General features: G+C 42.5%; 1 protein-coding gene across 1 annotated transcript in view; it reads left to right on the forward strand.

Moving 5' to 3' along the window:
* The window catches only part of hhat (hedgehog acyltransferase), a 65,874-nt gene that overhangs the window by 27,066 nt on the left and 22,680 nt on the right, over positions 1-16,128 (forward strand). Inside the window, exon 10 of the mRNA XM_036547213.1 lies at positions 244-279. Within this exon, the coding sequence (XP_036403106.1) occupies positions 244-279 (36 nt within the window). The remainder of the gene's footprint in view (positions 1-243; positions 280-16,128) is intronic.

Raw genomic sequence — 16,128 nt, forward strand, 5'->3', positions numbered from 1 at the left:
GTTGCAATATTGGACTAGTGCCCACTTCCCAGTAATGCCCACTACCCAGAAAGCAGTACAGCAGCTGAGAAATAACATAGAAAGCATTATAGAGAAGAATTAAATCAGTTTTTGTTTTTCTTTTCAGAATTTAACATGCACATCATGCTGGCTACCGTGGGATACCGAAGTGAAACTGGTTTTGTTGTAATGATGGTGATGTTCTTGTGAGCCCTTGGTGATTATTAAACTTTTATTTTGCAGACACTTTGATGTGGGGCTGTACCACTGGCTGATAAGGTAAGTCTCATTTGTAATACTTTGTTTTAATTGACTTGCCAGTGTTTACACTGAGAAAAAGTGTTTTCCTGTGCAGAGATGCATCTTGGGAATTTCCTTCTCTTTGGGATTTAGTATTTCCAGTGTGTATAGCCATGTACTGTGGTAAGCACAAACAATATGAGAAAGAATACAGTCGGTCTCCCCTGAATTTATAAAGAGGTGCTTGTTTGTCTGGTACTCCATAAGAATCTATTCCGTATTTCTGTTTGTTTTGAAAGTTGTGTTTTGCTGACTTTATTAATTCAAATAAAAAATACCTGCAGCAAGAAAATGCATTTGTCTCAGGTGTTTACGTATCAGTGTGTGAGGTCTGTCCTTAGGAAGGCATACATTTTACTGTTTGATGTAGTGACATTTGTTTGTTTCTCTGTGTTTTTTTTTTGATGATGATGACAGGAAAGGCACCAGGGTGGTTTTGACAATAGCGGAGCTGAAGGTCAGATTTGAAGAGAGTCTGTAGCTGGCTAATGACATCTGAAGTGCTGGACATTTAGCCGTTGTTGAGGCCTGTTGGTTTCCATAGTGATCTGATCTCTTGCCCCGTGTTCCAACACTTTTGAAAGCCAGACTTTGATATTGTGTTTTTTTTTTTTTCTTCTTCAATCAGACAGGATGTTTTGACTGAATGTCTGTAGCTTTAAAATGGAGTTAGTGTGAATGCAGACAGATGTGGGAAGCCGCAAGGCCTAGTGTGGCACAGGACTCTTGACACTGCCTGTCTTCCATACCAGCAGGCAATTCTGGCAGGGGAAAAAGGTCCAATTCTGTGACAGTCAGCAGTGTATTCTATACTATCCCTACTCTCACCATGCAACTGTATCACCCATTTTGCTTTCTGGTTTATACCCTTCTAGAGTAGGAATCCATTAGTAGCATTGCAAAACAACCCACAGACCCACTCTAAAATGTCATGCAACATGTGATTCTGATATGGAAACACAATCATGACTGTGAGTGGCAGTGTAGCATAGTGATGAAGAGCAGGGCTTGTAACCAATAGGTTGCTGGTTCGATTCCCCACTGGGGCGCTGCCATTGTACCCTTGGCTACAGCCGCAGTGCCCCAGAAGGGGATTGAACCATTAACCCTCCGGTTACAAGTCCTGCTCCTTACCACTACCCCACACTGCCGCCCATCGCCTACAGAAAATGAATTAATGCGGAGCAGTGTGTTTTAAATGGAACTACAGTATCGATTGCCTTGAGATTAGTGTAGCCTGAACATTTTGGAGGCGTAGCATAGCAGGAGCTGCTGCTGTGTCGGCTTTGTGAAGGCATGGTTTTAGGAGGAGGGGATTGAAGTTGTAAGCTAGCTATCACAGTGTCTTGATATAAATTCCATATAATGCATTTTTCATTGCATCCAAGGCAAATGAGTTGAAACCTGGAAACCTGAAATATCTCATAATTACCTAAAGGGGATTTTTAATATATCACACTGATCTTTTGTTAATGTATATGTGGAATTCAACATAGATGGCCAGTTCTGCAGTTTTCTTCAGTTTTCGATGTAGCTTTCTTTCATCCCATTGAGAAAGGAGCAAGCTGAATAAAATAGCATGTTTTCCCAGGTAGTGTTTCAGCAAGCCTTTTTATTTTCAGACTCTCCCAAAGATACAGTATGTAAGCTTGGCTGAAACTCTGCTAGTAATATTTGAGCCAGTTCACTGCCTGCCCTTAGCGTGGGGCTTCCAATCCCAGCATCCCCTAATGGGGCTTTAGCTGCAGAGCTGAGGCGGGGAGCGGATGGAGAGATCCGTGTGGCAGCCACAGCGGGGACGGGCGGCCGCCGTGACTCCGGGCCTCAGCACCGCAGCCTTAATTGATGGCAATATCACCACAGAGATCGAAGCGGAATAAAATCAAGAAAGCCTGACAGCCCCGACTCTCGGGTGCAATGATCTGTCACTGTGGTGTCAGGCTCCCGCGTCTGAGCAGCTGTGATTGGCCGGGACAGGCTGCAGGGCCGGTGTCTGCGGAGCTCTCTGCTTTCGGAGAGAGTGTGTGTATGTTTGTGTAGGGTGTGCCCGTAAAGGGAATCAGGCTACTGTACAGGCGGGGCTTAATAAAAGTTAAGCAGAAGTAGGCCTGTGTCGGTTTGTCCTGATTATTGTGGAATTCCCACATGCTCATTTTTTACATACCAGCTGTTAATACAGATAAATATTCATTATTCACATATACATATGGCTCTATCCAGCTAGTATATCAGGGCTCTGCAAATTAGCTTAGAGTTTGAATGTTCAGTCAACTGTTCAATACAGTTTGTTTTCAGGTTGAATGGAAAATTTCTACTCAGTCTGTCCAGTAATGCCAGTTCCTGTAGTGGTTCTTCTTCTCAAAGTTCTTTCATACAGTCAAATTAATAACCCAATTTAGCCTTTTTTAATGAATCCACTGAGTGGAGACATTGCTCCTGTTAGACCCCTGAAATTTGTAAATATGTCTTGCCCACAACTCTGCCTCTCCCTAGCACGAGTTGGCTAGGAAACCCATGCTTCCAAGTAGAACCGAGCTTCATTAGATTTCATTCTGCTTTGAGATCTGCAGCAATATTTCCATCAGTTCAGTATGGGTGTTTTTTAATCCCATTCAGACAGATAAGATGCTAGTTCCATGCTTTGTTCTGCCAGGATAGGGGTGGATACCTGTGGAAGGCAGTCTGAAGTCATTATTGCAGTAATTATATTTGTTGTGGCTCTGTAAATGCATCCTCAGTGTAACAAATTCACCACTGTCAGAATGCCATTTATATTCTGTGGGGTGTAAGACTTTGAAACTGGCTAGACTACAGAAGTTCTGTAGTTTTCTGGCCGTTGATGTAGAGTTTTCAAGGTCAGCAATTCGCAATGAATGAGATATTGCCCTGAGATGGGGAGACTTGCTGTTGAGATGTGGGGGTAGGTTTGAGAGAGAATGAAGCTAAAATAAGAGATTATCAGGTCTGAGCTCTGTGCTCAACGTTTTAGGTGAAGTAATATAATGTTCTGAATATGATACACATGCACTTGAAAGTGATGTTTATCTACCTTCATCTAAGTAACTGCTAAACCTTTTTGTCTGTGGTATCCAGAAGCACAAAACACTCATTTTATAACAGTTTGTAAATTTGATTTCTGTGCTCGTTTGCTTATGGTTTAGCATGGCATAGTTGGCATTATGGTCGTGTTGCCATAAACTGTGGTATTTTTAATGGGAGCTTTTCAGCGTGACGTTTTCAGTAACGGCGCATCTTAGATAGAACTGAGGGCTCGTAGTGGCAGAAAGCAGGATTAGCCTGACGCCTGCTACACGGAATTTAAAATAATTGATTTCAGTATTGGGCCACGATAGGATTTATTACAAACCAGATTCTGCCCGTCCTTCACCGGGCAGAGAAAGGAATGGCCACTGTCAGTGGATAATGGCTTTCTATTCGTCTTGTCATCTGATTATATAAAACTCTGAGTGCTCTCTGCCCCGCTACATTGTAATTTACAAAATTAGCATTTAATACTATTTTCCTGTGCCTGTATAAGAATGAATTAATCAACACTCCCACAATGCGTGGCTGATTGAGTTACTGTATGTGGGTGGTCAGATTCTCTGATTCATGAAGGACAAAAGCGTCTCCGAAGAAATGAAACCGCCAGGGGTGCGGATGCGTCATGATAGCCGCCGTTAGCGAGATGCTTTCATGGGCGGTAATGATGCATTCTCTCTTATTGGATGGATCCGTCAAGAAAATGCAGCGGTTATGAGCAGCTCCCGTTTCAGAGGCTTCTGATTGGTGGGAGTTTTTTGCTTTGTCGTAGACACAAAGCGCATTACAACGTGTTACGGATTTGATTGATCTCAAGAAATGGCACTGTGCGTAATGCCTCTGTTGGTCTGACAGCATAGTGTCCTTCTTCCTGTGTGAGTTCTGATGTGGAAAAAATTGATTGCAACAAATTGAGGACAAAATTTCAGTGATATAAACAAAAAATTGGTGGTTATGATGAAAAAAAGCGCAATGGGATACACTATTGTTTGTACTTCTTAATACATTTATCTTGTTTTTTTTTTTTTCTCTCAGAAAAACACAACAGTGTAGTTGCGCCCTTTGGTCTGACTTTGTACCATTTCAGTTTGTGCAGCGATGTATGCTGTTGTTGATGGTGCTATTGCTGTTTTTACAGAAGAAAGCAGATAGAGGACTTTGGGCTGTGCGTGTGTGTGTGTGTGTGTGTGTGTGCGTGCGCGTGCGTGCGTGCTTGTGCGTGTACACACGCACATGCACAGGTGTGTGTCTGCTGAGCATCGTTAACTTGACATTAGTAGAACTCAGAAGGACAGATCACTTGAACCTTCTCTCCCATGAAACTACAGTTACCAGAAAACACCCTGTTGTTTTTCTCTGAGTAATGTTTGAGAGGTCTAGGTCACCAACAGACAGTTTTAAAACCATTACAAATATAGACAGCATCCCAAACTAAGAAGTCTGTTCACACAATGTCCTTTTCTGTGGAGCTTTTCACAAGGTGTTATAAAAAGTTGTTCAGTACTATTCCATAAGTGTCAATTTTTCACACTGTTCTCTTCCAGTCAGCAAAGAAAATCATACTTTTGTCAAGGGAAAGGCTACATTGGCTGCTTCATACGGTCTTGTATTGAACTGTAAAAGTAAATGATGATGCAGATAATAACACCTTTTGTCACTTCATAATCAATTATAATTAGACATGATTTATATCCCTTATATTCATTTCCAGATTGTTTGCAGTGCAGTCCTAACTGAAAATGAATCTGTTAATAAAAGGGAAGGTAGATCTCAAGTTTTCTCACACACAGTGGTGTCACATCCCCCTTGGAGAGACTGCAGAAGAGGAAGTAAGCTTCATTAGTAGCCCTCTGGGGGCTTGAATGTGTCCACTTCAGACACATACCTGTCTTTACGTCAGGGGCACCTTGATTGTCCTTGCTATTATCTCAAGCGAGCAGGAAGTGCTATTGATTTGTGTAGCTTTTATTGGGACTCATACACTGAAGGGAATATAACATATTTTTACCTTTATGGGATCCGGTTATTGCTCATGTCCAAAGCCATACACTCACTCTCACTCTCACTGTCACTGTCACTGTCTCTCTCTCTCTCTCTCTCTTTCTCTCTCTCTCTCTCTCTCTCTCTCTCTCTCTCACACACCCACACCTACACTTAGACGCACACTATGTGCAGCCAGGCACAGGGGAACACATTCTGAATGACACGCCACATCATCAGTTGCCTTTTCGAGTTCTAGTGGTTGATTGGTGTCAGGAAGTGTAGTCTGATAAACTGACAAAACCCTTCAGACAGACTTCAGAAGTTAATTATTAAAGGCCATTTACAGATGTTTCAGTCATCAGTTATGATTATTCCTGCCATGCATAACCTTTCCAACAGTTTTCAATGTTGTGTTTGTAGTAGGAGATTATGATGATGATCAGAGAAGCCAAGATCGGCGATGTTGAGAGAAAATGCATCATCCATACAACTCATACGCTCTCTCCGTAGTCACTTAATGATCAGTATTCATGACCACTAACGCACATCGTCTGGATGCACAGCAAGCATGGACACAGCTGTGGAGGAACATTAAGATCTGGGTACATTAGAAGAAATCACATTAATATTTTTAATGGAGTCAGACTGTCCTCACCTCAGTCATTTTTCATCAGAACCCTGCTAATTTGCATTTCCTCTGAGTAGCGCCAAGTGTCCAAGCATGCGGGCCATTATGGAGCGTGGATCGCCACTACCCCCAAAGCAGTAAATACGCTCGTGACAGGTGTTCATTATTTTCTGCTTCCTCCAACAAAAGCACCCCAGAATAGACTCTGAAACGCAGTAGCCTACCGTGTGCATTGAGTCCCGGAAGTGCAGCTGCTTCCCTAAACAAAAGGCCCCTTCATTACAATGATTACAATAAGGAACGTTTTATTGTAAAGGGTTGGTGGAGGGGAGGGGTATGGAGAAATGAATAGAAACCTTTAACAGTTACAATGCACCCACGAATAGATATTCATTGTTACCTGCGAGTGCCCGCACTGTGGTCCGTCAGACGGGATTGGGTGTAGGTCACATGATCAGGGGGACTGGGCACTTACTGTAAACCCCCTTTCCACTGTAGAGTTAAAACCAGGATGTTATACCATTATACCTCTTCTGCGGTGTAGAGGTGGAACCAGGGTAACACATTAGTACTGCAGAGCCAGAACCAGGCTGACTCAATTTATCCGTTTTCCACTGCAGAGCAGGAAACAGACTAACCCGTTATAATCCCTAAATATTACAGAAAAACTTCACGATTACACTGATGTCATAAAAAAGATAGATTGTATCCAGATGTTCTTTTGGTTTACGTTGTGTCTGTATGAAGAATGATTGGCAAATACGTTTGTATCACATTTACATTTGTATGTAAAATAATTGTTGAGATATAATTAGAGTATTATTTTCTGTCTTCCCAGGCTACCTGAAAGATACTAATTGTGACACCAAACATGAGTAGGATGGGTTTATATGTAAATGAATTTATAAATGTACTAAAATATGAATAATCGTGCTTTAAAAGTGTCATTTTTTAATTTGCTTATTCACTTGCACACTTGATGTATTATTTTGTACACTGTGTGATAGGGGCACAAAATGATGGTAAATATAACACCATGATTGTGCCAGTAGTGTGAATGGATCAGAATGTAAATTGACACTGAATATTGTGAAAAGTGGTTCTCCTTCCGGTTGTAGGGAGAACTTTGTCTGTATTGATTCAGTGTAGTCAATTATTCTGCATTTTACAATGTATTCGATATTTACCATTATACCCAAAGTATAAGTCTCTCATTTCTTCTCGGGGATGAAACATTCAGAGAAATGTAATTGAAATGGAGAGTGGTGCTCGTCTCTCCAGTTTTCAGTTGGCCTTGTTTCCTCTGATATTTGGGAGGAGTGTTAATACACTTCCTAATGAAATCTGATATTCCCAGGGGAGTGGTGATAATTGCATATTCAACAGCTTTGTTTCTGTTTCTGTGAAAATGTGGTATTATATGCCCACACAGAGGCTTGCCAAGGTGACGATCTCCGCTGACAAAGGACGTTTGATCAATGTTATATTTGCATTTGTTGATCATTATGCAGACACATTGTGGACCCTTGTTGCAGGTGAACTGTTTTTGCTGCAATATTGGTTTTTTCTTTTTTTTTTGTGAGTGTGCTGTGCCCGTCCCTCTGAATATGCGCATATATAATGAATGCATAATCCCTTTGCTCGTTCATGTTTCAGTTGCAGGCTTTATTATATTTTTGTTCCATAGCTTTGCATTTCATGGGGAACAAAAGGGGCACTGATAAGAGTTGCTTGAAGAAGCATTTACAGTATGGTACAGAAGAAAAGGTCATTGTACATGTTGTTCTCAAAGCCAATGACCAGTGGGGTTACACCACAAAGCCAATGACCAATGGGGTTACACCCCAAGGGCAATGACCAATGGGGTTACACCACAAATCCAATGACCAATGGGGTTACATCACAAAGCCAAAGACTAATGGGGTTACATCACAAAGGGACCCAGTAGACCTGTTCAGTAGATGTATTTACTGTACATATTTCAGCCAACGACAAGCTGCAAATATCATCACCTTACACCTGAAGACTAAGATATAGGTATCAATGCCATTTTTTGTTTTATTGTTTAATTTATGAGAATTAGGCTTTACTGCCTGGGCCCATGGAATGTTTTCTGCTGTTCCAAAGAACTGGCGCTGAGTTGGTTCTGCTGAACTGTTTATGGCCATTATGCAGCTTAATCTGCATAAATGCACATGTAACCATTATGCTTTTTCGCTGAAGAGGCCTTGGATTGCTTTTAACAAGCTTTAAACCTGTCTTAATTGTCTCAGGCATTCCCTGTTTGTTAAGTGTGTCGGCGTAAAAGGTTGTTTTTCAAGCGCGTCATCTCTTTCCCCTTCCCATCTTCTTCTGCATGGTAATGGCGTTCCTTTCATTCGCAATCACGGCGTCTCCCTTAGAATGGCGGATCACGCAACGAGGCGACGTCTCTCTAATGGACTCCACACCTCTTCAGCTTCGCACAGCACAGTCCTTCCTATTCAGTAGGCTGGCGAGACTCAACCCAAGCCTCTTTTGAAGTGCTTTAAATGAATTTGGAGGCTCGTGGAGCGGCAGCAATATGGCCATTTGTGCATGCTTTAAAATTCCTGATTTGTCACAGACGTCACAGAATCACTCACACTGCTTTTTTTTGAGGGTTTCCCTTTTTTGCAACCGGGCTCGTCTCACCGCGGCAACCTCTGCAGGAGTGCTGAGGCAATCCTCCGATGCACGCGCCCGCAGCCAACGGCTATTTTTTGCACTATAAGTCACTCACTGCGCACGGCGCATTGCAGTGTAGCAGGCCCTTATTGGATGGCGTCATCTGAGCAGGCTGCAGTTGCCTGACAAATTGCAGGGTCCCTGTGAGCAATGAGAGAAGCAACACCTGGCCATCCTACCCTGCCCTATCCCTGGTGGAACGAGGCCAATTTTGTTCCATCGCGCTGGGCTGCTGGCCTGGTCCTTGTTGGAAAATGACGTGGCCGGAGCCCAGCTCGGGTGAGTGTCTCACTGAGAACGGGTTAGCCATTCAATTGGCTTGCAGGACCTTTTCTATTTCCAGGCAGTGCTTAAAGAAGGTTCAAATTTTGACTCATCTTGAAGTGGCTGCATGTCCAGGTGAAGTAAGCAGATGACAGCACTGGCTAGCATGCCTGATTTAGTTTGTAACTGAGGCTGAAATGAGATGGATATGTGGTCCAAGGTTAAAGCGCACGCGGACTGAGGTGGAGAACGCGAGCTCTCATTTTAATAAGGCAGGCTAATAGGTAGACAGAGGTGTAGGGAGAGGATCCTGACCCTTAGTGTGAAGCAGGTCTCATGTGAGATCAGCTCAGTTTTTTAATACTGCAAATTGAGGCCAGCACCGCGAGCAGAGTTAACCATGCAGAAAGTGCGAAGATTACAAATGTTTCAATTGGTGAGACCTTGCTCAGTTCAGTCACAAAATGGCACACTGGTCAAACGTATCAATCCACCACCACCTGTGTTTGTATTGATATTAGCCATTTACTTTGTGTGGCTGCATCCATTGTGCCACAGTCAGGGGTAGCACTGTTACCATTCATCACACATCGGTTGGGGTTACCATTACATTACATTACTTCACATTACATTACATTGAATCACATTATGTGCATTTCGCAGACGCTCTTATCCAGAGCGACTTCCAGCAACTTCCAGACTGCAGATGGTTAAGATCCCCTACTTCGAACATCAGCAAACAGATGTTAACCCAACATACTGATGTTTACATAACTATAGTGCAAATGCCAGTGCTGAGTCAAATAGTTTGGCAAAATACTCTGGCCCAGAGTGGAGTTTGTCATATTCCCAGTACGTGGGCTGCCAGTGTGTTCTATTAATATTAAATTCTTTTCAAGTTTTCACTATAACATGCCAACGTCTGCTTTTGTATTTTACGCCAAATCCCATTTTAACTTATCATTTTTACGCACGTCATACCACATATCATATTTATGCCCGTCGTTGTATTGGCTTGGGTTAAGCAGATCCTGGATCAGGGCAGGAAGCACCCGAAGCAAGAGTGTGTGGGTTTGTGGAAGAGAAAGGGAGATCAGAGCTTCACGATACCACAGGGACGGTTTCCTGCCTGCTGGAATGGCAGTCATTACTCACACAGGCTCAGCAGTCCTCCTGATTGGTCCTTTTCACCTTGGGGAGTCCTGGATGATTCTCACAAGGAAAGAATTTACATTTATATATATAGGTAGATAGCAGAGGGATACATACAATGAATCACTCCTTTCTCTGTTCCACTGTTCTGTGCAGTTTATGATGAGCTGTATTGTTATCAAATTGCAGTGCTAGTAGTGATCTGTGGGGAAACTGAAAATGTTATTAGCTTATACTGTGCGGGGACTATCTTTACTAGGTGTTGGAATACAGTGCCATGTATTCGTAACTCAGCTATGCAGTTTCTCTGCTGGCAGAATTGTTTCCCGTGTTTATGTATACTGTAATGTAAATCCTTCTTTCCCATTAGAATTGTGAGCAATTATTTGCATTACTTCAATAAACCAAAGCTTTTGTCACTTGTAATTGGCTTTGGATAAAAGAGTCTGCCAAATGAATAAATATAAATGTACAGTAGCTGGTGGTTTTTGGTCGTTTTCCTGTTTCTGGTTCCATTAGGTGGCTGTGAAAAGAGCAAGCGAAAGGAAATGGGGGTAAAATCGCCATGGCTGTGTCATGGGGGGGGGGATTCCCGCACTCATAGTGTCGCCACCTGCAGGAGTGTGCTGGAATTTCCCCCAGCTGAATATTAAGCTCTAGTAATTATTATTATTAAAAACTCCTTTTAATAATTCAGTGACGTGCCCCCAGATTTATATAAAGACATGAAAGCCTGTTTCACTGATTAGCCCACACAAAGCCTGCAGATGAATAGCAATGAATCCCCTTGTAATGTATAATTAATATATTAATGTGTTTATTCACGTGGAGAGTGCAGAATGGGGTGGATGGTGAGAGATAATGGGCCCTCTGACGGAGCTAATTAGCAGTGGCCCTGAGGCCTTTTGGGCTGGGCTGGGACAGGGGGGAAGGCACGCACAACAAGGGCATCAAGGGGTTAAGTACTCCAGTGAGACTGAACATCTTAATGGTGTATCGGACGCCTTAATCCTCACCGTAAGCTCCCTGTTTAATTCCACACCTCTTTGCCTGAAGCATACCTGTAACCCCCTGCAAAGGATGAGAAGGCCTTTTTATTCCCAGCGAGCATGAATTATAGAAAACTCCCTTTGAAAAAGCACATCATAATTCAAATGCCACGCTTTGAAATATCAATCAGTTGGGAGTGGCGGTGTCTCGCTGGAGGTGGGGAAGGAACGCGCCGCCATTAACGATGTTATTAGCGCCCGGGTTTCTAGGGGGCCCAGGGGTTGGGCTAATTGAGAAATAATCTCCCTTTTGATTGTGCTTGACAGGGGGTCCATTTCATATTAAATGAGGGCAGCACTATTTAGCCAAAGACTGTCGTCTGACAGAAAAACCTCTTTGGTCATTACCACGCCCCTCATGGCTGCTTGCAATGAATTTTCCTGAGAAACACATTGCGCACATCTGAGGTAAATACCAAAGGTATTTGGCTCAAAGTGCACCGTACACCCACAGCATAAGGGAACATCAGGTTATACAGTTTGGACACACCTGATTAAATTGGAAACATCCATTCAAAGAAGTTTTGATCTAAAGACTTAGCTTAAATCCTTGAAATTAGTTTCTTAGACAAATATAAATAGTGAAGTTGATGTCTGTGTATGAATTTCCTTCTAAAAAAATGTATCTTAAAAAAATTTTTTTGGCTACTTTGAAGAATCTAAAATATAAGATGGTTTTAGTTGTTTAACACTTTTTTGGTCAATGCAACTGTGTTATTTCATAGTTTTGATGTCTTTACTATTATTCTAAAATGTGGAAAATAGTTCAAATAAAGAAAAACCCTTCTATGAGTAGGTGTGTCCAAACTTTTGGCTGGTACGGTATGTCGATATAGAAGCATGAGATGCATTTCAGTGCAGTTAATCACAGTCTCTAACCCACTGAGCGAGTGGCCCGAGGCAGATGAAGCGAGGCCGCGCTTTGCAAGTACAAAGTGTGACGTGCAGGCTGCGTGCGCCGTGTGTAATGCTTCTTTTTGTGGTTCTCTGCGTGAAGAGACACCTCATCCGCAGCGGGGTTTTTCGGAGCGGCTGAATCCGTGGGCCAGGGCGCTGCTCTCCGCATCCCGGTGTCAGCTTCGTCTCGTTCCCGTGGTGACTAATCCCCGTAGGAGGCGCAGCAGTGGTCCCTGGCTCCCAATCTGCCTAGAAGGGCCCTTGCGTCGCTTAAAACAAGGGATTAAATTCCCATTCCTCGCGAAGACGTCGGCTAACACGCTATCGTTTTTAGCCTCACCAGAACGCCAATGTTTCTCCCTCCTCTGCTCCGTGGACAAACGAACGCCGATTGTCAGGGGTCATTCAAAATACAGCAGACACACGCACACAAACATTATCCCCCCAGTCATGTCTGCCGACACTCTCCAAATCTAATTGAGTGCTACAAGGGACTGCTGGCAGCTTTTGACACTGGAACTTGGATCTCATACACTGCTTCAACAACAAGCTGCTGTTTTTGCTTTGTGGAAGCTGTTCCAGGTTGCTTATGGCTTTGCCTTATTCAGCAACAATATTGTTTAAAAATAGCCTAGAATGTGAGACCGAAGGAAGATTAGTTTAAAGAGTGAAAGAAGGCATGTTTCCAGCTGAATGCGGAAACATTTTTTAATGTAGTGTTAAAGACTTCACATCTTAGAAACTAGTGTAAAATGTACATTTTATGTGATTAGACTACTGTTCAATAAGCAATTACAGCTGTTCATCTCTCTCCTAAAACTGGGGATCACAGTATTCATACGGTAAGAAGCTCCAGACAGGAGAGATATTTAAATGTCAGTCGGTGGCTTTTTACATCCATTTTCAGCAGAGCTATATCAGTAAAAATGCTCCTGGCTCACTCAGTGCAACAAAGAGTACCTGTAAACACATCTGGACCATTGGAGTAAGCACTGACATGTATAATTAATACCTCTCACAAAAAAGTATGTCTGTGTTTCCATGTCACAGTTACATACCTTGCATGATTTTGGGGGCAGAGCCTACCAATGGATTCCTATCCTTGTAGAGTACAAGATCTCACACCAAATGTCCTCAGCTGATTGCACAGAAGGTCACACAGCAACTGTGGGGATGGTGTGGAAGTCCCCGTCAATTACAGTGGAATGCAGTCTTTTTAAAGCTCAGAACATGCGGTTGGTGTAGACTGCGTGTCAGGCGCCTGTTCTCAAAAAAGGCCTCTTACCAGCTCTGTCCTGGGTTCACAGTAATAGATACAGCCCCAGAAAGGGCCCCTGTTCATTAGAAAATGATCTGTGTTCCCTGAGCCTTGAAATGACAGCCTCCAAGCACTTCAATTCCCCAAGAACCAGAAAGCTAGATGTGTGATAAACAAAAGAAAGAAAGAAGAAAAAAGAAAGGGAAGTTGATGGCAGGATTGGTGAGAGAGCGAGGAAGAGAGAGACAATGCTGTCTGAATACTCCGCCGAGTCCCAAAGCGATTAAAAGAGAAGAAAGCAAAGGTGTTTTCTCTCCTCTCTCTCTCTATCTCTCTCTCTCTCTCTCTCTCTCTCTCTCTCTCTTTTTGAAGCGCTTGAAGTTAATCGTCGCTGCCAGCCGACCGGCAGTGGCTCCGCAGGGGCAACGTGTGAATGAATCTTGACAGCCCTGCTTCTTCAGATGGCCGATGCTCATTTTTCATTTCTTGTGTTTGTGATTTGCCATTGTTCTTCAGCTTCAGTAGTTGCGTGCAGGTTTATGTTCATATATACTTTCCGGTCCAGCTTTGTTTCTGAAACAGTAGATCTTGCAGATTCTGTTCGTTAAATGGCCGCTTAGCGTAGGGTGAGGGCAAAGGTGGGGATCACTCTTTAGGCATTGTGGTGCATATCGGCTTAAGCAGCTCTGAAGCCAAAGCAGCAAGAGAACAGTAGAAATGTGATTATGTTAACATTAGGTTAAATAAGTGATCAAGTCAAATATTTATTAATAGGAAATCTATGACACTGACTGGGAGTCCACAGCAGCAGAACAGATCAGCTCTGTTGTACCAGGGTGGTGGGATATTCAGCAGGGTTTCCTCGTTTCACCACTCTCAGGCACCATGTGACTCATCTGATGCGTATTAGCCACGCAAATGACATGAGTGGGGCCACACATATCTGCCTGTAGGCGCCTATTTCACTGTAGTACACCGGGGGAGTGTAGTGTAAAAAATAGCTGTTGGCTGTATGCAGGTTTACCGGAGGATTGCATTAGTGCCACTTCAGTACTCCTGCATGAGTGTAGAGGTTGTTACAGTTAGATGAGCCTAATGAGCATTTGGCATTTCTAAAAAAAAAAAAAAAAAAAAAAAAAAGGTTGCGTAAGGCAGGGACATAAAAATAGGAAATCTATAGATGTTTAAATCTGAGGTCATATTAGCTCAAAAATTCACCTCGGGGCTTATTTGACAGCACGACTCTACTGGTGCTGATGGCCTTGCGTAATACTGTGTTGTGCCAAAATTTGGCCACATTCACAAGAAAGATAGAAGTGTTGTGTTTTTCTACAGTATGTTTTCCATCACTATATTTACGGGGATTGTCTGATGTTCATCACAGAAATTTCCAGGCAACAGCGCCGCCTTCTTGAGGCTGTTTAATGGAACTATATAATAACGTTGCATTCTTGTGTTTCTAAAATCATTATGTAACTATTAAACTGGGTCTCTGCTGACATTTAGAGGCCATCAGTTATTGATGGTGGAGATGTCGGCGGCAGCGGTGGGCTGGATTGTCACTTCTCCCCAGCATGGCCCCCCTGCAGTTTGTCACGTTGTGTGATGCATTGCGGCAGGAGCTGGTGTCAGTGGGCCCGCCCAGACAGGGAGCACACTGTGGAAGAGACCGGTGCATCGCACGAGCTGCTGTCAGACAGAGCCTTTTTTTACACCATAATTTGTTCGTCTTAACCTTAATTACAATTTCTTAAATGTTTTTAATAATGTTGACATCATTGCACATTTTATTCCAGAAAACATGACAGTCACATTTATTCAAACCTTTGTGGTTAGTATTTTTTTAATCCTCTTCTGGAGTGATTTGCAATTGCAAGATAGTTCCTGTAGAGGTACTGGCCATCCTGAGAGGGGTGATTTATGTAAAACTTATGTCAAAATGCAATTGATAAAAGACTCCCCAGAACCAATGTTTTCCAACACAGAAATTCATAATGGTGAAATGACTCAATCAGTAGTTTTTTCCACAACTAGAAAAAGCAACTATTGTTGGTGTGGAAAGCTCAGTTAGGTTAAACTATCACCTCATGTTCACGTCCTGATTACAATGAATGTGTGCCTTTAATAAAGCCAGTATAGTCTATGTCCGTTAGCTGTTTGGTAACTGATTCTAGTTTGACTTTCAAGAATTTACTGATGATTTTCATATCTGTTTTTAAAAGACTGAAGGAACAATGACTAACACCAGATTATGTACTGTAGATTCAGTTTTGATTGTACAAGCTACTACAAGCGGTACTCTTTATTTGCTTTAAATTGGTAGATAAATTATGTTTTTTTTTAATAATGGCCATATTTCCTTTAGTTGTATGACACAAAAAAACAAATCTGTCTAAACCATTTTGAGTTGAGTGTCTGATGTTCTGGCTCTGAGATGAGTTTCTTGTATCAATGCCAGCCTGCATTCTGTTAAAAGAGATGAGAATTTTTTGTACTTATGATTGGACAATTGATGCCATGTACTTTCTGTGAAATAGGTTTTATGTTTTAGGACATGACTGGGTCTGGTGGTATATAGTATCCTCTGCCATGGTTACATAAATCGGGACAACAATTAGATCACATTGTTCGTGTTTCAAACAGAAATGGGAGAGAGCAGATATGTAGACGACAAAAAAACAAGGTGTTTGAGTGAAACAAAAGGATGTAAGTGCTCCTTGTGGAACACAATGTTTGTGAAAGAGAGTAGGTGGAGGAGGGGTCTGTGAGAGAGAGCTCACTAAGAAGAAGGAATACAGAAAATAAGAAAAATAGAAAATTATAAAAAGTCTTTCAAGCTCTAGTCTCAG

The sequence above is a fragment of the Megalops cyprinoides genome, chromosome 15, assembly GCF_013368585.1.
Source record: "Megalops cyprinoides isolate fMegCyp1 chromosome 15, fMegCyp1.pri, whole genome shotgun sequence".
NCBI lineage: Eukaryota > Metazoa > Chordata > Actinopteri > Elopiformes > Megalopidae > Megalops > Megalops cyprinoides.